This window comes from Cetorhinus maximus, chromosome 9 (genome assembly GCF_964194155.1).
Source record: "Cetorhinus maximus chromosome 9, sCetMax3.hap1.1, whole genome shotgun sequence".
In the NCBI taxonomy this organism is placed as follows: Eukaryota; Metazoa; Chordata; class Chondrichthyes; order Lamniformes; family Cetorhinidae; genus Cetorhinus; species Cetorhinus maximus.
In genome coordinates, this window is record NC_135887.1 from 115,451,528 (window position 1) to 115,475,400 (window position 23,873).

The window sequence follows — 23,873 nt, forward strand, 5'->3', positions numbered from 1 at the left end:
CTCTCCGTAGATTCTGCCAGACTTGCGAAGTTTGTCCAGAGCTTTATGCTTTAATTTCAGAACTCCAGCATCCACAGTATTTTGCAATTATTGAAGTTGATCCTGAATTCCCTATTGGATTTATTAGTGACTACCTTATATTTATGTCCCCTTGTTCAGGTCTCACCTGCAAGTGGAAACATCTTCTTTAATTTTATCCTATCAAATTCTTTCATAAACTTAGAGACCTCTATCAGGTCAACCTTCAGTTTTCCCCTAGAGAAAAGAGCTCCAGCCTGGTCAATCTTTCCTGATAGGTACCTCCTCTCAGCCCTGGTATCGTTCTTGTAAGGACTTAATTCCTGATCTGAGCATCTTCCCTTTATGGGAGTTGACTTCCACTTCCCCATCGTACAATGACTTCACATAAGTATGTCATCATGTTTGACTTAAACATCCCCCAACGCCCCCACTCCCTACATCTCCACCCTGCAACCCCCTCCTTGTCCTTTGCCTCGCCTTTGTCGGGTCTGTTTGTCTCACAGCTTTCTCTTCAAAATCCTCAACTCGAGTGCCTGTGTGTTTCGTCTCTCTCAGTTCACAGCTGGAAAGGAAAGGGTTGGTCCATCTCCTGCTGAACATATGTATCAGGGACAGCTTCACACAATGAGTGTGAGCTGTCAATCAATTGCTGAGATAACCCAACAGACTGGTTGTGATTTATAATCCATGAGGAGTCAACAGAATGATTAGCTGATTACCATGTTATCTGCCCCTCTGGTCCAAAGCCCTCATTTTAAATTTGCATGCATACACTATGCTTGAACTCATACTCAATATAGCGCAATTATTTTTCCAAAGTCATCCATTGAAAATAGTCAAAAGGCCCTGAAAAGTGGTGATACTGAAACTTTTGCTTCTTGAAACATAAGATAATTCTTTCAAGTAACATTAATGTTATTCACCGGCGGATTTAAATGGCCATTATGAATCTCATTAGTCTGTGCAAAGTGGCAGTAAGGAGTTATACTTCTGACTCCACAGTGTTGCCAAATAAGGGAAAACAGAATGTTTTGAATTGAGACTTCAACAAGAGCCCTGCCCATCAGCATCATTGCTGGTGAAATGTTAGTGAAGAGCAGACTGGTCTCTTCACTCTTTATCAACAATATGAATACAAAACTGGACAAACTGAACTTATGTCAAACTGGCATTGACCAGTTGGGCAGAATGGCCTGTTTCTGCAGTGTATGTTCTACAGTTGAATATCCTTTATCTATACATCCGAAAACCAACACATCCAAGAACAGAATTTCTTTTTATATAATATGTAATATTATATTACAGGTGTAATAAGTGTTAACAGGTAAGAAGTAGGGTGTAAGAGTTGGCAAATGGAGAAACAACCTAGTATTTCTATATAGCTAGCCTAGGCTTAGGCTATTGTAATCTAAATGGGCCTAGTCCTACAATATATAAATGGTACCTATATCACATCTGAAAACCAAAGATATCTGAATACCGAAACGCAATCGGCCCCAGGGGCTTTGAATAAAGGATACTCGACCTATATATGATTTTGGGGGTGGGTTGAGGGAGGACCAGGGGGAACCGATGTGGAATGCATCTGGAAGTCAAAAGGAAGCAAGGCCTTGCCGTATTATCGGGGATGATTTAGCTGTAATGACATCAGGGCTGGTGAGTTGGAGAAAGAACTGGTGGGGGGTGGGGTGGGGGGTGGTTTCTCTCCACAGATGCTGCCTGACCTGCTGAGTATTTCCAGCACTTTCTTTTCATATTTCAGATTTCCAGCCTCTACAGTATTTTGCTTTTCTATATAAATACAAGTTCTTTATTTTATGTCCTCTGTTGGATTATTTTTGCTAGCAAAGGTGTTTTTTCCTACCCTCACAGCAAGATTAATGAGGTGTTGAACTAAAAGAAAGAACTTGAAGTAATAATCATAATAAAACCCAATGTTGACTCTCCTGACCCACAGGCATTTGTGTGCACGTTGCTTCCAGATGTGAAGTTTCAGGTCCATGGAGTCTGAATGGCACACATACAACTTTCCATAAATGATTTAGCAGGCAGCTCCAAACAGTTCTCATGAAATGAAGATCAAGAGCTTTCCACAGCCCTCTCTGAGGCACACATTAAGAAAGATTGCTTACAAACGGCAGGAAAGATCAAATAAAAACAGAAAATGCCGGGAAAATTCTACAGGTTCCGTGGAGAGAGAAACAGAGTTAACGCTTCCAGTCCTTATGACCCTTCAGAGCAGAGTAACATGGTTACATGATAACATGAGTAACATGGGTTCGAAACGGTAACTCTGTTTCTGCTGAGCTTTTCCAACATTTTCTGTTTTTATTTCAGATTTCCAGCATCCGCAGTATTTTGCTTTTATCTTAAGAAAAGTAACGTGGCTGGTCCCATCAGCTATTTTTTTCCCTTTATCCTTTCATGGGATGCAGGCAGCAAGGCCAGCATTTGTTACCCAAAACTTGAACCGAGTGGTTTGCAAGGCCATTTCAGAGGGCAGTTAAGAGTCAACCATACTGATGTGAGTCTGGGGTGACATGTAGGCCAGGCCAGGTAAGGACAGCAGGGGCATTAGTGAATCAGATGGGTTTTTTAGAACAACTGATGATGGTTTCATGCTCATCATTGAGACTAGCTTTATAATTCCAGATTCATTGATTGAATTTAAGCTCCACCAGCAGCTGTGGTGGGACTTGATCCCATCTCCCGTGAGCATTAACCTGGGCCTCTGGCTCACCAGTGTAGTGACATTATCACTAGGCCGCCATCACCCCCGGCAACTAACGCAGCAACTTTTACAGCACCTTTAGCATAGTAAAACACCTAAAGGTGCTTTACAGGGGTATATATTAAAAAGAAAATTTTACATCAAACCGAAGCAGTAGATATGTGGTGATTAAAAGATTGGTCTGAGCTGTAGGTTTTAAGGAATATTTCAAAGGACAAGAGAGGGGTTGAGGCACAGAGATTTAAGGATGGAATTCAAGAGTTTAGGGGCTAACATCTGATATTCCTGGTGTATATACAATGGTTCTGGTTTGCTATAAACTGTTTCCTTGTTGACAGTTGACTCACATCATCCTTGTCAGGCATTTCACCCTGACTATCCTGTCATTGTTGAAGTTGTGTGGGAGTGGAAAGGTTTGCCCAGTCATTTTGTGTTGCTCTAGATTTAGTCTCATAACAGAGGCAAGGCCCATAACAGCTCCATGGCCTGAATTTCACACTTGGCATGTGTGCCAAGTCGGCGGGAGCAAACGCGATTGCGCGCTGGATGGCCATGTAAAGTCTGCCCAGCATGAAACGTGCCCTTCCAATGGTCGGGAAGGGCTGAGCGGGGGCGGGAGCCTGTCTCCAATGTTAGTGGCTCTGACTTTATTGCACAGGCACTGAGTGGACTTTGGGTTCAAAGGAAAGGGTTATTTCAAACATCAGGATGGAGACGGCACCCCTGGCATGAGGTGGAAGCAGATCTCTGGCAGTCTAGCTGAAGGAACATTGGAGCAAGGCGTCCCTGGTGTCCTGCCTCCCTGAAGAATCCAGAGGTCTGCCTCCATGTCCTCAATGTGCTCCTCATCATGCTCCCCTTCTGACTCACCATTGGGTTCATCCTCTGTGACCTGTGGAGCTGCCTCAAGATCCTCTTCCTCCAGCGGGTCCCCCCTTGCCAGAGCCAGATCGTGTACAGCGCAGCATGCAACCGCTAACAGTAACACCCACTCTGGAGGATATTGCAGTGCTCCGCCTGAACGATTCAGGCATTGGAAGCGCATCTTCAAAAGACCTACGGTCCTCTCTATCACCACCCTCGTGGAGGCATGACTGCTATTATAGTTCTGCTATGCCTCTGTTCTTGGATGGCGGAGAGGCGTCATGAGTCACCTTTTCAACGGATAGCCCTTGTCACTCAGCAGCCTTCCATCCAGTCGGGCTGGAGCACTGAAGAGCCTTGGCACCTGTTAGTGCCTGAGGATGTAAGCATCATGGGAGCTGCTGGGGTACCTGGTGCAGACTTGTAGAGTCTGTGTCTTGTGGTCGCAGACTATCTGGGCGTTCATCGAGTGGAAGCCCTTCTGTTGACAAAGGCACCCGGCTGACCCGCTGGCACCTTGATGGCCACATGTGTGCAGTCGATTGTACCCTGGACGCGGGGGAACCCAGCAATCACTGCAAAGCCTGTGGCTCGCTCAGCCTGGCTGGCCTCGTCCATATGGAAATGAATAAATGTCATTACCCGCCTGAACAGAGCATCAGTCACCAGTTTGATGCAACAGTGGACAACTGATTGGGACACTCCACAAAGATCCCCCACTGACCCCTGGAAAGAGCTGGAGGCATAGAAGTTGAGGGCCACTGTGACCTTCAGAGCCACTGGCATGGGGCTTCCACCCACAGTCATCACTGATCTCAGGACCAATTATCTGACAAATGGAGGTCACAGTCTCCCTGGAGAGGCGGAACCTCCTTCGGCATTGCACCTCGGACATGTTAAGGTGGCTGCATCGCTGCCTGTAAACCCTGGCAGCAGGACAGTCGTGTCTTCTGCAGCCCCTTTTGCCTTGGACTTCCTACTGGCCCTGCGCCCCATGTGCCTGTGCCTCTCCTCCCACAGGTCATTCCCCTGGAAGCTGCATAGGGACACGTGGTCTCCTCTCCCTTCTGCCCCTCACTTCCTTGGAGGAGGAGGTGCCCCCAGTGGAAAGCACAATCCCCATTACGAGGGATACAGAAGGCCGTCTGATACCTGGAGGGTCCACACGGTCGAAACTCTCCAGGGACCTTGGAGACACCAATGAGTCCTGAAATGATCCCTAGAAATGCTAAGAATGAAGTTCAGAACAGAGATGAAGCTGTCACGTTCAAATAAGCAACCAGCAGCAAACTGAATTAGCAGCAACCTAAATTCCTCACTACTCACAATGGCAAAGCTGCTGACCCTTTTTATCCCACCCTTGGATGAGGTTTTGTTAAAAGCGGGCTGCCCACCTGTCCATGCGATGAGCATGGGGTCATGCAGGCAACGTAAAATAAAGTACAATTGGCTTTTTAATGGCTTCAATCGTAAGCAGGTGCGGCTCCGACACCCGCATGCGCCTGCCAACCTGAAGATCGTCTGCGTGTGGGATGACGTCGGGGGCGCTCGCTCGATGTCCTCTCGGGCTATTTCACGTCCGCTCGGGTCGGGCATGTGCCCACCCACGAGTCATAAAATTCTGACTCGTGGCAAAAGCCACTGGTGCTTTCCCCATGGCCAGAACTTCACATCCCTTGGGCGGGTGCCTGCCCGACCCGAACAGAAATGAAATAGCGTGATATTTCGCTTGGGTAGGCAAACACAGCAGTCGGAAGTGAGCCCACTGATAATTAAGTGGACAATTAAGCCCATTAACAATGTAATCAACAGCCCATCCACGTTTACAGTTGGCGGATGGGCCATTCTCCCAGGCGGCATTCACATTTTTACTCAAACTTCAATCCAGGGCAGGGTGAAATCTCCATGGGAAAATAAAATAAAAAGATATCTGGGTGCTGGTTTTTTTATGAGGTATGCTTTCAGGCGCTTGATTGTGCTGCATGGACATATTTTGCAACATTTTTGTCACATCCTTTAGGCTGTGCAGGTCTGCAGCTCCCTGGGGCAGCTGTCTGCCTTCAGGGGGGCTCTCCCGAAGCGCTCACCCACATCCTTGGTTACGTTGGCGCCCATCTTCTTCCCGCCCCCACCCCGGCAGCACTGTGCATTTCAGCGCATGTTTCACGCTGGCTGGCCATTAATTAGCCAGCCAGCGTGAGATCGCAGTCAGGGGCCGTCAATTCCCGTCCTCTCCCAGGCCCACCGATCGTGCAGGCCCGATAGCCCAAAAATTCAGGCCCGTGTGTGTCTGCAGCTCTGTCGTCAAAGATCACGGACTCCACAAAGCAAGGAAGGGGCTCATAAAGAGTCAACAAGCATCCATCATGAATTATTGCCCTCCCAGCTCAAGAAAGGTGCTGTGCTGCAATATTCCATAACCTATCTACACAAATAATTAGGGAAGGAGCAATGATACAGGTCTGACCTTCCAGCAAGAGATTTAGGAAAAAGATAATTGGCTATGATGGATATCCGCCATGTTAGCTGAAAGAAAATATTCACACAAGAAGAGCAGAGATAGACGAGATAGACATCTCACTGAACAATGGATAAATGTGAAGAGGCATATGAATACCAATGTGTGAGGCCAACAGGCCTCACTCAGACTAATACCAGAAAAATCAAATTGGCCATCTACCTACAGTATTCTGGTGTTTGGGTGACCTTACTGTGTGAAAATTAGCTGCTGTGTCAGCCTTGATAACAACAATAACTCAGTTTGGAATGTCCTTAGGGTGTGACTTTTTTCACCCAGAGGGTGGTGGGGGTCTGGAACTCGCTCCCTGAAAGAACAGTAGAGGCAAAAACCCCATCACATTTAAAACACAGATATGCACTTGAAGTAACACCATCTCCAAGGTTACACAGCAAGAGCTAGAAAGTGGGATTAGGTTGATTAGCTCTTTCTCAGCTGTCACAGACAAAATGGGTCGAATGGCCTCATTCTGTGCTATAAATTTTCTATGTTCTGTCAATAAAAGCAGAAACCTTTCCCTCACAAAGGATGGAAACTTTAACCTTTTTAGTCCTTATACACATTAGTTGATCAAGAAAATATATGAAGAAAACTCCTGCAGAGTTTGAAACATCCATGAGAAATACTGTCTTAACGATACAGTTGATAAACTATCACTGTAATCTAATGAGCTTCTTCCAGGATTGTCAATGCTGTATCTGACAATCCACATGGGTTCCAATATCCCAACACTATCAGATTTTCCTAGTTTTAATTTGTAATTATTTTATAGTTAATTACATTCAAAAAAATGTAATAATGTAAATGGATTGGAAAATGTAATTTATTCGTAATATATTTGTTACTGATGAAGTGACTTTATATTTTGCTTACAATGATATAGAGAGAGAGGAAAAGAGGGAGGGAAAGAGAGGGAATGTAGGAATGTAGGATCAAGAGTAGATCATTCAGCCCCTCAAGCCACCTCCATCATTCAATTAGATCATGGCTGATCTACACCTCAACTCCATTCATTCACCTTAGCTCCATATCCTTTGATACCCTTACCAACAAAAATCTATCAAGGCAGAAGGAAAATACCGTGCATGCTGGAAATCTGAAATAAAACAGGAAGCGCTGAAAAGAATCAGCAGGTCAGGCAGAACCTGTGGCGAGGGGAACAGATTTACTGTTTCAGGTCAACAACCTTCCATCAGAACTGGGAATAGTTGGAGATGTAACAGGTTTTAAACAAGTGAAAGGGTAGTGGGGGGGTGGGGGGGGGGGGGAGATGTGTGTGGCATAAAGGAACAAAAGGGAAGGTCTGTTATAAGATGGAAGGCAGGAGAGATGAATGAAATAGGTCATGGCGCAAACTAAACGAAGCGGCAGCAGGATAAGAAAATAAAATCTATCCATCTCTGTTTTGAAAGCTCCAACTGTCCTCCAGAATCCACAGCTTTTTGTTGGTGAAAGTATTCCAGGTTTCTACTACACTTTGCATGAAAAACTGCTTCTGGATTTCCCTCCTAAATGGCCTGGCTCTAATCGTAAGGTTGAGCCCTTTGGTCATGATTCCCCAACAGAGGAAATGGTTTCTCCATGCCTGCCCTATCAAATTGATTCACCATTTCAAACGCTTTGTTAGACCACACCTCAACCTAACTGGACTCAATCTTCTTTTGTACTAACTTTGCACTAACATCATTACTTCAGCAAACCAATTGATAAATATTACATGTTACTAGAAATCCCCTGCCAGTACATTCAAAAGCTTGACCGATTAAACCATTGGGCCTGGTTGACAAAACCCATTGTGCAAACAGTAGGGTAGTGATAGAAGGGAATAACTTATAGTAATCAAAAAATTGGGACAAGAGTCTGTTACTATTTCCCTGTGGAAGTCCAGTGAAGTGGTGGGTAGAATCCCTGCCTCTGAGCCAGAAACTCTGCGTTCAAGTCCTACAGGTAGCCCAGGACTTGATGGCCAAGGAAGATGCATTATTAATGCAGCCAAACAGGTTAAGTATCAACCTTCAAATCATTCCAACACCTGTCAAAGCAGGCTGTACAAGCAGGAGAGGTTCCTTCTCAGCCATGTGATGGAAAGAACATTGGAGCCTCTACCATCAATATCCATAGCGCCAATCTACAACATGCACGTAAAAGTGCATGTTGCCACAGAAACTCGGACTAACTGAGTGGACTGCAACGCACCACTATTTCCTCACTTTCACCTCAGTCTCTCTGCAACTCAGCAGTAATTGAAATACTGCCCTAATTTCCTCCTAATTCTGACTCGTGAGCGGGGTAGAAAAACATCAAAATTCAGAAGACATCCGTCAAAATAAACTATGCAACAAGGGCAAATGAAAAGAACAGCTTCCTAGCAGAAGTGTTCAGAAGCACAAAGGGTTTGCATGGAATAGAAAAGGAGAAACTGTTTCCGCTGACAGGAAGATCAATAGCTGACGGACACAGATTTAACATTATCAGCGAAAGAATCAGCAGTGAGATGTGGAGACATTTTTTTAACTATGTAAATTGTTACAATCTGGAATATGCTGCCTGAAAGGGTGGTGGAAAGAGAATTAGATGTATACCCAAAGGGAAACATTTGCAGTGCAATGGGAAAAGAGAAAGAGGGAAGACGTACTAATTGGATAGCTCTTCCAAAGGGCCAGCATAGGCACAATGAGTCAGATGGCTTTGTCCTATGCTGTAGGATTCGGTTTAACCAAAGTCCTGGTGCATTGTTCCATCACCGGGCTCTGTCACATGCCATTCTTTGGGATGTCCGGAGAACACGATAAGGTGCCACACAAATGTAAGTTTGTTCTTTCTTAATTTAGGGCACATCGTCAAAGGTAGAAGGAGAGGCAAGCAAGTCTTGGGACTACCTTCAGCTCCTCTTGTGTGTTCCTGTGCAGCCACTTACATAGCACGACAGCAGAAGTCCAGAGATTCTCACTGATGCAATTAGAGAACAGGCTACACTTTTGATTCAGAGATCAAAGTAGTTTTTCTCGTTGATTGATCAACAGAGCTTATATCCCAGCCTCGTCAAAAGGCTAGCGCTTGATGCTTGCATTTTTCCATTAATTATGAGACGGTAAAATTAAGAGCTGTAGATGCAACATTAAATCTAAGAGATTTAGAATAGAAATATCTTTATACTGAGAACCATGAGGCTTTGGCACTCATTTCCAAGGTTATGGAGATCGGTTATCTCAGTTGGCTGGACAGCTGGTTTTTGATGCACACTGAAACCAACAGCATGGGTTCAATTCCTGTACTGGCTGAGGTCATCCATGAAGGCCCTGCCTTCTCAACCTCACCCTTCGCCTGAGGTGTGGTGCCCTCAGGTTAAACTCACCACCAGTCATCTCTCTCTAATGAGAGAGCAGCCTATAATCCTCTGGGACTATGGCGACTTTCATTTTCATAGCGGTTGAGGCAGAACCTATGGCAACATTCAAGATCCTATTAAATAGGTGGATTTAGAAAAAGCAATATTAGAACAGGACAAGTATATGTGATTAGAACTATTTCCTTGTTTAAGGGTAAATGCCAACAGGGACTGGTTGGGCCAAATGGCCTGTTTCTGTAACAAAAACAAAAATACCTGGAAAAACTCAGCAGGTCTGACAGCATCTGCGGAGAGGAATACAGTTAACGTTTCGAGTCCGTATGACTCTTCATCAGAACCTGTTTCTGTGTTGTATCTTCTATGTATTTCTATATAAGTGTTTTTGGATCTCCAGAGACAAGCATGCATTTTGTTTCTGTGAATCCCATCCAACTCTAATTCTGAGTCATCTACTTATGCTATTATTAGCAGGTAACATTGTCAATTGTTAAATTATCCAGAATATCTCCACTGAAAAACAATTAAGTGACATTTCAAACAGTTCAAAAGTCCTTGTAAAATTCCACTGCATCATCATGCTTTACCTGAGATACCACAATACAATATTATGATACCATAGCAACAGGAGAAGGCCATTCAGCTCAAGCCTGTTCCACAATCCAATAAAATCATGGCTGGTATGTATTTTAATTCCATCTACCCACCTAAGTTCCAAATCATTTAATAACCTTGTCCAACAAAAATCTATCAATCTCATGTTTTGAAAGTTCCAATTGACCTCCAGCCTCAACAGTATTTCTGGGGGAATGAGTTCCAGATTTCTACTACCCTTTGTGTGATGAAGTGCTTCCTGAAATAACCTCTAAACAGCTGATTTTAAACTTGTGCTTGTTGTAATATGCCGTTAAGGGTTATCAGCATGACACCACTAGAAGGGAAACGTGTCATGTGATCCAGTCTTACTTTCACTTTTGCTTTGAGCAGAGCACACACGTACAACTCTGATGCCTTCAAGCTTTATACCTGTGTATAACTGTTGTCATGTGCCCAGTCTTAATAAATGATCCCACAACCTGTTTACTAAATCCCTTAAGAGTGATTGGTGCCTTGTGTCTTGTACAGTGAATAAGCCCAAGGTATTATATCATTATAATAACACAACATGGTGATAATCAGTGGTAAGACAGGTGACAGCAAAATTAACTAGAGGTACAAAATGGTGAACAGCCTTAGATCGTGCTACATGGCACAAGACAACCTTCAACATTTTGGTCAAACCGCGACTAAGTCACAGCATCAGAGAGTGTTGAAAGCGCAGTGTGTGACTGCAAAGAAAAGCTTTGGAGACACAGTGTCGAGCGAGTGGTAAGCAGACGGATTCCTTGTGGTGACGTTGCAGTGCATAGCCTGTCAGTTCCATGAGTGGCACAGCATATTGAGAGGACCAGCGCCGGGTTAGCTCAGTCGGGAAAGGTGAGTGACCGGGCTGCAGGCCGGATGGATAGCAAGCAAGGGAGGGTCAAAGGAAACAAAACAAAAAAAAGGTCATAAAAATTGGGCCAGAGGAAGTTGCCATTACAACTGGTGGCTTCGGGAGTTGCTGAACAATAAATTGAATAAGAAGCGAAGGCGACATTACTCCGTGGTGCATTCCCGCCAAATCTCGTCTTCGTGGGCAGAGCTTCAGGAAAGTGGCTGGTATGGTCGTCAACCGAAGAAGGAAGGTCAAAGGGGTATTGTCAGGATGTCCACAAAATTTCCCAGCTTGAATTGGGAAGCAGCTGACTTACTATCGGAAATCAAAATGTTTAAACAGTATACAGAGCTATGGGGCTGAATAATACGGTGTGGTGTGGGGGTGTGGACAGCACGACCATCCCCACCCTCCAGAAATGATGTCAGTGTGGAGCTGACATGCTCTACATCAAGATGCTCTGCAGCCATAAGGCACTGAGGGGTGAACAAATGAGGGCCAAGTGGGGTTTCCGTCCCTCATTGGGGCGTAAGTCCTGCCTTGGCCAGCAGCTCCATCAGTCCCAGTAGCACCAGGAAGGCATCAGTGGCCACTCCTGGGACTGCAGAAGGGAAAAAAGGTCAAGGCCAATGGAACCCCGGAGCAGGTAGGTCCAGGAGCTTGGGCCAGGAGTGTTTGGGTAGGTTAGGGAGAGGGGTAGGAGTGGGAGGGGGTGGGTTTAAGGGAGGGAGCAGGTAGGAAAGAAGGGGTTTTTGATCTAAGGGGGTGGGGGGCTGCCCCGCGATCGGCAAGGGGCAACCCCTGAATAGCGACCCCCCTCCTTCTTTCCCACCCTTTAAACATTTGTCAAAAAATCAGACATCCCGCTCCCTCCCCACTGCCCACATACCTTCTGTGGGATCCTGGATGCAAACTTGTTGTGCCAACCTTAAACTTGGCAATTCTGCCATTATTCAACAATTGCATAATATGTCAAGCACAACTGTCACGCACACTCAGTGCTATTTTCAGTTTATTTGGTTTTCTTGGAGAGATCATTATGGATAACAGTCCACAATTTATTGGTAATCCATTTCAGGATTTGTGCGAGAAGTGGAATATCTACATACGCTAGTTGTTGTTCTCATTACCTTAGATCTAACAGCCTAGCTGAACAAATGATTCTCGTGGTGAAATCCCTAATTCCCCAACGTAGACAGACCAAGCAAGATCTATACTTTATAATGTTACATTTGAGAGCGACGCTTTTACATGCAACCATTCCATCACCAACAGAGCTCATGTTTGGCAATGCAGTGCATACCAATTTACCTACTTTTACACATTCTATTCTCTCAGAATCTAGAGGGCAACTTTTAAAACTACAAGAGAAGATGACCAATTTGCACAATAAAAATGAGAACACGAACTAGCATATGTAGATATTCCACTTCTCGCACAAATCCCGAAATAAATTGTGGACTGTTATCCATAATGATCTCTCCAAGCAAACCAAATAAACTGAAAATAGCACTGAGTGTACGTGACAGTTGTGCTTGACATATTATGCAATTGTTGAATAATGGCAGAATTGCCAAGTTTAAGGTTGGCTACAACAAGTTTGCATCCAGGGTCCCACAGAAGGTATGTGGCAACCAGTCAAGTTGAGAAGGATTTGTTCTATGAAGTCATTACACACAAAGACGCAACAGTGAGGGTAGCTGAGGACAAATCAGGTCCAAAACAGAGAATGGCAACCCCTCAGATCACTGTGAGAAATTAAAGAAACCTCCAGACACGTTTACCATCGCAGAGCTCCCACATCCACACCCCCAGCCAGGAAACCTGGTGGCCTTGCCATGTTGCTTAGACACCTCCTGCTGCTAGAAAAATACAAGGACAAGGCCCTTAAGTGGCCATTAATTGGCTACTTAAGGGCCTCAATTGGCCCAAAAGTTGTCAGGCCCAAACTATCAAAGTACCAGCATAGGCAGGTAGGTGATGGGCATGATGCCACTGCCATAGCACCCGATTTTATGGCCCCCACCTGCTAATCTGCTCCTGGGAGTAGGGGGGCGTGGAGGAGGGGAGGTGCTGTAAAATTCCACCTGTTGTTTCTCTTTGTTGACCTTATCAACTCCTTTGATTATCTTAAACATCTCAATCAAATTATCCTTACTATTCTATGCTCAAGGGAACACAAACCTAGTCTATCTAACCTATCTCATAACAACCCTATTAATCCCGGTATAATTCAGGTGAATCTGGTCTGCAAACTCGCCAAGGCCAACATATACTTCCTGAGGTGTGGGTCTAGAACTGAACTAAATGGGGTATAAGCAGAGCTCTAGATAATGTTAACATAACTTCCACCCCTATGTATTCCAGTTTCCAAAATGGTATGAAAAATCCCTTGAACTTGCTTTGCGAAAGGTTGGGAAAGTTAATGAACCCTCAGAAACTCAGAAGTCCATGAACATGTTGTCATCTCCCTATCCTCTCCCTTCTCTTCTACAAATTTCCAGTTTGAATTGCTCCAAACAGGACTTCATGCAGCACCAAACAGTCCTAACATTCCTTGTGACTAAAACCCTGGTGCGTTATCCCTTCCCATCCTGCCTACAGCCTCTGATGTGGACAACCAGACCATTCCCTTCCAATGCCTTTTCTTCATTGTCCAGCTCTTCAAGGCTGCTCATGCTTGGTTCCATTCACACCTGTCTAATCATAGATAGGACATCTCTAAGGGATTAGGACTCAGTGGGTAGCAATCGCACCTGAGTCAGAAAGTTGTAGGCTCAAGTCCCAGTCCAGAGAGCTGTGCCCCACATCCAAGCCAGGACTCCCAGGGCAGTACCAAGGGAGTGCTACAGTGTCAGAGACGCCCTCTTTCGAATGAGATGTTAAACCGAGATCCTGTCTGCCCTCTTAAGTGGAAGTAAATGATCCCATGGCATTATTACAAAGAAGAGCAGGGCAGTTCTCTCCAATGTCCCGGCCAATGTTTATCCCTCAACCAACATGTCTAAAAATACAGCTTATGTGGTCAATATCGCATTACTATCTGTGGCCTTGCTGTGCACATATTGGCTGCCACGTTTCCTATAAAACAACAGTGACTGCACTTCAAAAAGTACTTAATCGGCAGTAAAGAGCTACGGGACATCCTGAGGTTGCAAAAGACGCTATATAAATGCAAATGCTTTCTCTTTTTTATTAGTTTCTCCTCCTAACCCTACCAAGCATGTCATTCATTGCCCTCCTACCACCACAGCTCCCTCCCAGAAGGATCCATCATTCAGCTCTTCCTCTTCCTCATCGACTTGTTTGCTAAGGTGTGTTTTTAATTGCAGAACAAAATTAGACATGATTGAGAGCACTTACGTTCAGCAAGGATCAGAGGTGGGTAAGCCAGGTAGTATCCCAGCTCAGCAGCTGTCAAGTGATGTAAGATGCTGCTGGATGTTGTACCATTGAGAAGAGTGCTCTGATTCCTCACCATGTACACCATTGTGACAGCTGTGGAGCCATCAGTCACGGACGTGTTCAAAATCTAGAGGGAAAACAATGTACATGTGGCATTTAGATGCTTCATATCCTCCAGTATTTGCTTGCATTTACACTTTAATGATATTTAATCTTTAATCAATGTGCAGCTTTGAAGCAATTTGAAACAATGCACACCCTTTAAACCACACAAACCCTTTTAACAACACAACTCCATAACCCCTTTAGATAACAATGACTCATTAAAAATGCAAACCCTTTAAATGACATAACCCCTTTAAATAATTTGCATTCAATAAAAAGTACAAACCTTTTAACACAAGGATACATGTCCTTTAAGCGGTGCATGCCTTTACACGATGCAAACCCCTTAAACAGCACAAATGCCTTAAATGACACGAGCCCTTTAAACAATACGTGCCCTTTAATTGGCATAAATCCCCTAATCGGCAAAAACCCCTTGGACGATATAAGCCCTTTAAACAATACAAACCCTTTAAAATGGCACAAACCCTTTAAATGACTCATGCCCCTTAAACAATATGTGCCTTCAAAGATGTGTCCTTTAATAGTTCATTCCCCTTGAAAAAGATGGACCCTTTAATCTAGATTTACTCCTTAGAAATGGTTAAAACCTTCATAAGCTATATGATTTGCAACACCAATTTGCAATAAACATTTTGCAGAAATATGCACATGAAAAATGTAGCTGAAATTCAGCTAGATGGAACATGAATGTGATAAGGAAAGTAATGAACCTCAGGCACTCTGGCAATCCAGAATGCCTAAAATGCATGCAGGAGCTCATTAAAAATATTTCAGCCTCTAGAAAGGTCTTTGCAATGCATTAGCTGTCTCTCATGGGTTAACAGGTCACTCTTAGCCCTGGATGAGCTCAGAGATTAGATCTAATTTCTGTAAGTAAAATGGGAGCTGATCATAACTTTAAAAAATAAGTTCTATCTTTCCAAAACTAGAGGGTCCACGGTCATAATGTTATTAGGCTCATTAAATGATAGGATTTTAAACTAGAAAGAATGAGAAAGAACATTTATTCTGGCTTGTACGCCTTGATTTTAACATTCTGATACTGAATTCACATTCAAAGAATGATGTAGCAGAGAAGGATGCCATTTGGCCCATCATGCCTCTTTAAATGAGCTATCCAATTAGTTCAACTCCCTTGTCCCCAATAAACATTTTCCCCTTCAAGTATTTGTCCAATTTGAAAGTTACTATTGAATCTGCTTCCTCCATGCTTTCAGGCAGTTGCCAGCTGCTTGAAAAAAAAATTCTTATCTCCCCCTCCAGTTCTATTGCCAATTATCTTAAATCTGTGTCCTCTGGTTACTGACCCTCCTGCCACTGAAAACAGTTTCTTCTTACTTACTCTATCAAAGCCCCTCAAGATTTCAGCACCTCCATGAAATCTCCTCTGATCCTTCTCAATCAGGACAGGAAAGTGGGTAAACAACCAAACTGTTTCCATAGCAAACACACGGAGGGGGTCGGGGGGGCAGATTTTCAATTGTTGATTGGGTCGGGATCAGGTGTGGATGCAATTTTAAAAATCGCAGTCCCAGTGGTTGTCTATGGATCCCCGTGCCTCTAGGATGCACCACGATTCTTGAATACAGGTTGAAGGTAGGGGGGTTGGTGGGCAGGAGGTGAATAGGGAATCTGCTCGCCTCCAATTAACAGCCCATTAAGCTTTCTGAGGAGCTTGTTAACAGGCCGGGGAGGGTGAGGACCGGGTCTTTCGAGGTCAATGTGGTGAGGCCAAACCCAGTCTGGTGCACATTAGTGCCCAGCTGCCGGGTTCATCGTGTGGAGACCTGTTTGTTTTTAAATGAATGAGAAGTGTTGATTTGTGGGGTATCTTACATTGGGTCAAGCACTGACCCTTTATTTTGGCTGCGTGGCCACTTTCCTTTGCCTTAACACTGCTGGCCCTCCAAGGAGTTGCCAGTTCTATTTGGCAGGACAATGGTAGGCCCCATCGTGGCTGTCATCTGCTTTTGCTACTAACGCGAGGCAGGCAGCTCCCACCTCTTGGAGACATTCAGCGCCACTAATTGGTTCCGAGCTCGCCTTCTACCCAATTAGGGCATCAGCATTTCAAAATAGCGTTGCATTTGTTGGGACCTGGAATTCATCTCGGCATCAGGCTCCTGACCCCACTTTGAAAATCTGGCCGAAGGGTGTTCAATTCAAAGTAATGAAACCAGGGTAATTTATACCCAACAAAGCACTAGGTGTCAGAGAATTTACTAATAAGGATTTGAACGGATGATTCAGCGAAAGACATTACTGGAAGAACATCAAAGAATGGTGCACCTCATCAGGCCTCGTATTGAGCAGGTTAATCAATGGGAACTTTGATATATAACTGGAAGATAAAATGCCATAAAATTATAGTGCTGGTGGTCTGAGGTGGTAAAAGTAGTAAATTAGTCGCCAGACAAAATTAATGGATTTTAAGGGGAATTGATTAGATGTGTAAAGGAGGCTACTCTGAATATCTGCTGTCACCATGGCGATTTCAATTACCCAGAAAATTAAATTGACGGAGCAAGACCTGTCTTGAGGGCGAAAGAGACTAACAATAAATTTACTATGGTAATCACAGACTGCTTTACATCGCAAAATATGAATGAGAGCATCAAACCTTACATTTCATTAGAAATAGGACTATCACAATGAAACCACAATAAGAAGCCAAGAATAACATACCATTTTTGGAGTTATTGATTGACATCTTTGTTACCAAGGGTGCTAATGTCCCAAATGCTGAATTTTACAGGGTACATTTTTAACGTTGTGATTGCAGACTGGAGCTTCCCTCCAGACTGACTCCGATGGTGAAATGGTTATCTTTAGTGGCCAGTATGGGCTCACAACCTAAAGAGTTTGTAGTTTAAATCCCAGCATATGTATTTGAATGTGAACTCAGCTTGAAAAAAATGTGGTTCACTAGTGCCCTTTAGGAAAGGAATCCTGGCTTCCTTACCCAGTCTGGCCTGCCCAATATGTGACTCTGGTCCCACATCAACATGGCTGACGCCTAATTGAAGTGGCCGAGCAATGCCATTCAATTGCAATACGGCTCAATGAATGCAAGCTTTGGGGAGTGCCAAGAGAAGCGCAAGAGGGAAGCTGTGGGCTAATCCGAGAGGGAATCTAACTGGCAATGGTGGCAGGAGAGTAGTAAAGTAGAGGAAAAAGTGAAGGGTTGTTGGAGCAATTCAGGAGACAACCTAGCTCGCTCTCAGTCATGGCAAAGATAGTGAAACTGCCTGAAAATTGATTGTCCCACCCCCGAACAAGCATTTCCCATTTTCTTAGGGCCGGGATTGGGGGCAGGACACATTTCACATATGCACAGTTTACGAATGCAGCTGGCCATTTTAATCATAAGCTGCCTCTATTGAGATGGGATTTTGGTAGGCCAGGAGCGTGAAATTTGATGTGCTGATTACGCCAAGTAAGAGCTGGTCTGAACTTCGTGGATTCACTTAGATAGCCAGTGTACCCCTTTGGAGTGGTAAGGTACCCCTTTGAATCAGATCCTAGGACACCTTTGGGGGAGTTAAGGTGCCCTTTGCTGGAGGTCAGGTTCCTTTTAGGGTAGATCAGGTGCCCTTTGGAAGTGTTAAATGTAAGCATAAATGTGAGAAAAAATGCAGAAACTCATTACTATCAAGATCATTGAAACGGTCAATAGACCTGTCAAAATCAACTGTCAAAACTGTCAGAAGCACCTGTCAAAGGGGCCTGTCAAGCTGTCAATGCATTTAAAGTCTAGCCTTTAAATCTTTGAAAAAAAAATCTGGAGTGATGCAAAAGAAATATTGTTTGCTTCTTTACTCTGCCTGTTGACATAAGCCTGAGGGTTTCCATTGCTGGAAGAGTGCTGCATGACTGATTTCACACCCATCCATTATCACAGTGGAGTGCTGCCATTTTACAGTTCGATTGACAGCTACAAGTGGTTATAGCCTCTTTAATGTGGGACCATGAATTCTAATGCTTATTATTATAAAGGATTGAGCACTTGAATGAAATGTTTGTTGTTATAAGGCTTTATGTAGTTGTAGGAATGTAAATGTAGTAAATGGATCTTTATGAATGAGTGTTTTTTTCCCAACATAGTGAAGACTGCAATAGACACTTAGAACTTTATTTTATAGAACTTTATTTTATCACCTCTGCATGGGTCCTGAGGTATATTAGGTGATTTGGTATGGTAGGTGAAAGGGCAAAGGGTGGTGGGGAGGGGACATGGGTTGGCATGAGTTGGCACAGGGGCTATAAAGGGCCTTGGGGTGGGTACAGGGGCATAGATTGGCATGGGTTGACATGGGGATGGGGAGGATATCGGAGGGGGGGGGTTGGAGGGATGTTTTATGTTTTAATCTTTATATTTTATTTTTGGACAGATTGCTGGAGCCCCAAGGCAGCTCTTCCGCCCAGCCCACCTCTGCACCCAGCAGCCTCCTCACTTCTTCTGGGTTGCCCGTCCTGACTCCTGTTTGAGCCCGTGCCCTCGGACCGAAAATCGAATGCCCGGGCAGCCATTTTTAAAAGTGGAGATCTCAGAGCCGCACCCAACCCAGGAGTGAAAATCTGGACCAGGGTATGCAAAGAGCAAGGCAAAAGGATGAGGGAAGTAACAGGCTCGGATCCGGAGCATCAACCAAAATGTGCAAACAAATGGACACAGAGGAAATTTGGGATGCATGGCAAAGTTTCAGATGGACATCCCCTGGTTGTAAATAGGGAATAGGGTACAAAGTTGAAGTCTGTGGTTGGATTATAGGTAGTGTGGAGTGAACTTGGAGTGCCAACAAATTGGAAACACTAAAAAAGGCAGGTTTTTAATTCATTCACGGGATGTGGGCCAGTATTTATTGCCCATCCTTAATTGCCCTTGAGAAGGCAGTGGTGAGCCAACTCCTTGAGCCATTCTGTGTTTTCATGCATGTCTTATGATGCACTCCACAAACACCACTAAAACATTTACACATCTCTCCAAACCATTAGTTGTCAGTGTTCCAAGACTGGATCTACCCTACATACAATCCAACTTCATCCCAATACGGCCTTTAACTTTGAACTCTCTGTTGTTGTCTCCTCCTTATTCTCTGTTTGCAGTTTGTGGATATCTATCCAAAGCTTTGCCATACACCCTGCAGTCCATGTGGTGTTGGTAAACCCACAGTGCTGTTGGGAGGGAGTTCCAGGATTTTGGCCCAGTGACAGTGAGGGAACAGTGATAAAGTTCCAAGTCAGGGTGGTATATGACTTGGAAGGGAATTGCAAGTGCTGCTTTCTGATGTGCCTTGTCTTCTAGGTGGTAGGATGTCAGACACAGTTGACAGTGGAAGGGGTCTTGTGTCTGTTCAAAATCACCAAGGAAGAATAGGTCAGAGAAATAGAGGGCAAGTTAAGGGTGTGTAAAAAAGAGGACCAAACTGGATCAGAACTCTCCTCCTTCCTTCGACATCCTCCCCTGCAGCACCCACTCCAGGTCCTTGAGCTATGGGGATATTTCCTGGAATCTTAATGAGACTTGTGGCTATCTTGTGCATTCCAATCACTGACCAGCCACATTGTGGAGCACAGGTCACTTGCCTGAAAAGATAAAAGACTTGCAGCTGTATCATGCCTCTCACGGGACTTCTGGATGTCCCAAAGCGCTTTACAGCCAATGAAATACTTTGGAAGTGCAGTCACTGTTGAAGCGGAGGAAACACAGCAGCTAATTTGTGCATAGCAAGATTCCCCCAGACAGAATAGTGATAAATGAGCAGGTAATCTAATTGAGGAACAAAAATATTGGACCAGGGTGTGCAGTAGGCCACAGACCCCCCACTCTAAAACAAATTTAAGAGCAAAGGCCCAAAGTGTTTTAATGCATATAAGCAGCCCCTATTGCATTAATGGCCCTAAAAAAATCTTCACTGACCATAGCACTGTGGTTCCCACTTAGAAATCCATTGAAAATGTTTACAAGACAACAAGGCCATTTATGCATCAATTTCCTATGCTCCTATGGGTCATCTATTTTAACCAAAAGCACTTTGGTTGCTGCTTTGATTGAAGGTCAGCTGCGGGGAGCTAACTGAAGTGTTCCAGTCCTCAGGTTACTGTCATGATTGGTAAACCCACAGGCTGCTAGATTTCACTATAAGACAGGAACTAGCTTATTGTCCAGGGTACCTCCTAGTGCACTGAATAATACAAGTCACGCAGCACAGAAGGGCCAATTGTACTCTCCAGAATGGCGCACCCGTGGATTTCTCTCAGCAATCTTCATGTCTTTATAATGTGTGAATATATAAGATTTCAGAAAAGCAAGAGCTGTGTTTAAACTAGTTCCCAGTCATGCATCTAATTCATTCCACAAGTCCCGACAGTATTGATAAATCTGACTAAATGCCTTCAATTTTCAAAACAGTTAAGTTCCCCATTGTTGTTCCAATCTGTGTTGTGGGGAGTGCAGCTACTCAAGGTACAGTGATGCCCAGGTACAAAATAATGCAGCAATTTGCATATCAGCAAAGTACAGCTGACACTGAGGGAGGGTGAGAAAAAGCAAAAGAGAATTAAAGCAGCAAGAAAATAGGTCATGATAAGGAAGATGGGCTAAGACAGAAAAACTTAAGGCACTTTGCTGAAACACTATCAGCAAATGATGATGGGCTGTTTGCTTGTCCTGTAGAGAAATCAACAATACCTATAGAGTATAATCCACTGCAGAGGGTGAGAGACAGAATGGCAACAGAGTATAATCCACTGCAGAGGGTGAGAGACAGAATGGCAACAGAGAGGCACACACACAAACAGAGAGCAAGAGAACAGAGAGAGATGCAGAGAAAAAAAGAGAGGGAACAAAGTGAGAGGGACAGACAGAATTGGAAAACAGAGAGGGAACAGAAACATACAGAGAGAAAGGCAGAGAGCAGAGATTCAATGAAGAGTGCAGGAGGGCATGCCAGGAGCAGCACCAAGCCTACTTAAAAATGAGGTGTCAACCTGGTGAAGCTATAACACAGGACTACTTGCGTGCCAAACAGCATAAGCAGCAAGTGATAGACAGGGTTAAGTGATCCCACAACCAACGGATCAGATCTAAGCTCTGCAGTCCTGCCACATCCAGTCGTGAATGGTGGTGGACAATTAAACAACTTACTGGAGGAGGAGACTCCACAAGTATCCCCATCCTCAATGATGGAGGAGCCCAGTACACCAGTGTAAAAGACACGTCTGAAGCATTTGCTACAATCTTCAGCCAGAAGTGCTAAGTGGATGATCCATCTCGGCCTCCTCAGGAGGTTCCCAGCATCACAGATGCCAGTCTTCAGCTAATTCAATTCACTCCACGTGATATCAAGAAATGGCTGAAGGCACTGGATACTGCAAAGGATATGGATCCTGACAATATTCCAGCAAAAGTGCTGAAGACTTGTGCTCCAGAACTTGCCACGCCCCTAGCTGAGCTGTTCCAGTACAACTACATGACTGGCATCTACCCAGCTATGTGCAAAATTGCCCAAGTATGTCCTGTCCACAAAAAGCAGGAGAAATCCAACCCAGCCAATCACCGCCCTATCAATCGACTCTCGATCAACAGTGAAGTAATGGAAGAGGTCATTAACAGTGCTATCAAGCAGCACTTGCTTAGCAGTAACCTGTTAACTGACGCCCAGTTTGGGTTCCGCCAGGGCCACTCAGTTCCTGACCTCATTACAGCCTTGATTCAAACATGGACAAAAGAGCTGAACTCCAGAGGTGAGATGGGACTGACTGCCCTTGACTACCCTGCCATTTGACTGAGTGTGGCATCAAGGAGCCCTAGTCAATGGGAACCACGGGAGAAGCTCTCCACTGGTTGAAGTCATACTTAGGACAAAGGAAGGTGGTTGTGATTGTTGGATATCAGTCATCTCAGCTCCAGGGCATCACTGCAGGAATTCCTCAGGGAAGTGCCCTTAGCCCAACCATCTTCAGCTGCTTCAGCAATGACCTTCATTCCACCATAAGGACAGAATAGAGGGATGTTCGCTGATGATTGCACAATGTTCAGCACCATTCACGACTCCTCAGATACTGAAGCAGTCCATGTCCAAATGCAGAAAGACCTGGACAATGTCCAGGTTTGGGCTGACAAGTGACAAGTAACATTCACGTCACACAAGTGCCAGGCAATGACCATCTTCAACAAGAGAGAATCTAACCATCGCCCCTTGACATTCAATAGCATTACCATTACTGAATCCCTCATTATCAACATCCTGGGGGTTACCATTGAGCAGAAACTGAACTGGACTAGCCATATAAATACTGTGGCTACTAGAGAAGGTCAGAGGCTAGGAGTCCTGCAGCGAGTAACTCACCTCCTGACTTCCCAAAGCCTGTCCACCATCTACAAGGCACAAGTCAGGAGTGTGATGGAATACTGCCCACTTGCCTGGATGAGTGCAGCTCCCACAACACTCAAGAAGCTTAACACCATCCAGGACAAAGTAGCCGCTTGTTTGGCATCACATCCACAAACACTCATTCCCTCTACAACCAAAGCACAGTAGCAGCAGTGTGTACCATCTGCAAGATGCACTGCAGGCATTCACCAAGGCTCCTTAGACAGCATGTTCCAAATTCCTGACCAATACCATCCAGAAGGACAAGTGCAGCAGATAGATGGGAACACCACCACCTGGAAGTTCCCCTCCAAGTCACTCATCATCCTGACTTGGAAATATATCACCGTTCCATCACCGTCGCTGGGTTAAAATCCTGGAACTCCCTCCCAACAGCATTGTGGGTGTCCCTATACCACATGGACTTCAGCGGCTCAAGAAGGTAGCTCACCACCACCTTCTCAAGGGCAACTAGGGATGGACAATAAATGTTGGCCCAGCCAGCGAAGCCCACGCCCCATGAATGAATAAAAAAAAGAGACCAGAAGGAGAACAGAGAGAGAGGGAGATAGAGATAGAGTCACTCAAAGAAGGAATAAAGAGAAAGAGATTGGGAGGGAGAGACAGAGACAGGGAAACAGAATGAGAAAGACAGACAGAGATAGAGAGCAGAGACACAAAGAGAAAAGGACATAGAGAGTGAACAGAGAAACATGGAGAGAATGACAGAGAGGAAACAGAGAGAGATAAAGAGAGCTAGAGAGGCAGGTAGTGATAGGGCAGAGAAACAAAGAGAGAAAGACAGGGAAAGACAGAAAGAGAGACACAAAGAGAGACAGGGACACAGAAAGAGATATAGGCAGAGAAATAGGAAAGAAAAGAAAGAGACAGAGACAGACAGACAGAGAGAGTTGGAGAAAATCAGAAGTTGAGAGATGGAGAAAAAGAGTAACAAAGAGGAAGAGAAGCAGAGACTGACAGAAACCAACAGAGACTGTGGGGCTGTG

The 23,873-nt window shown here is 44.6% G+C and overlaps 1 protein-coding gene across 1 annotated transcript in view; it reads right to left on the reverse strand.

The window, feature by feature from the left end:
• Positions 1-23,873, reverse strand: part of kiaa1549la (KIAA1549-like a) — a 241,453-nt gene that overhangs the window by 189,073 nt on the left and 28,507 nt on the right. Inside the window, exon 5 of the mRNA XM_078547885.1 lies at positions 14,321-14,489. Within this exon, the coding sequence (XP_078404011.1) occupies positions 14,321-14,489 (169 nt within the window). The remainder of the gene's footprint in view (positions 1-14,320; positions 14,490-23,873) is intronic.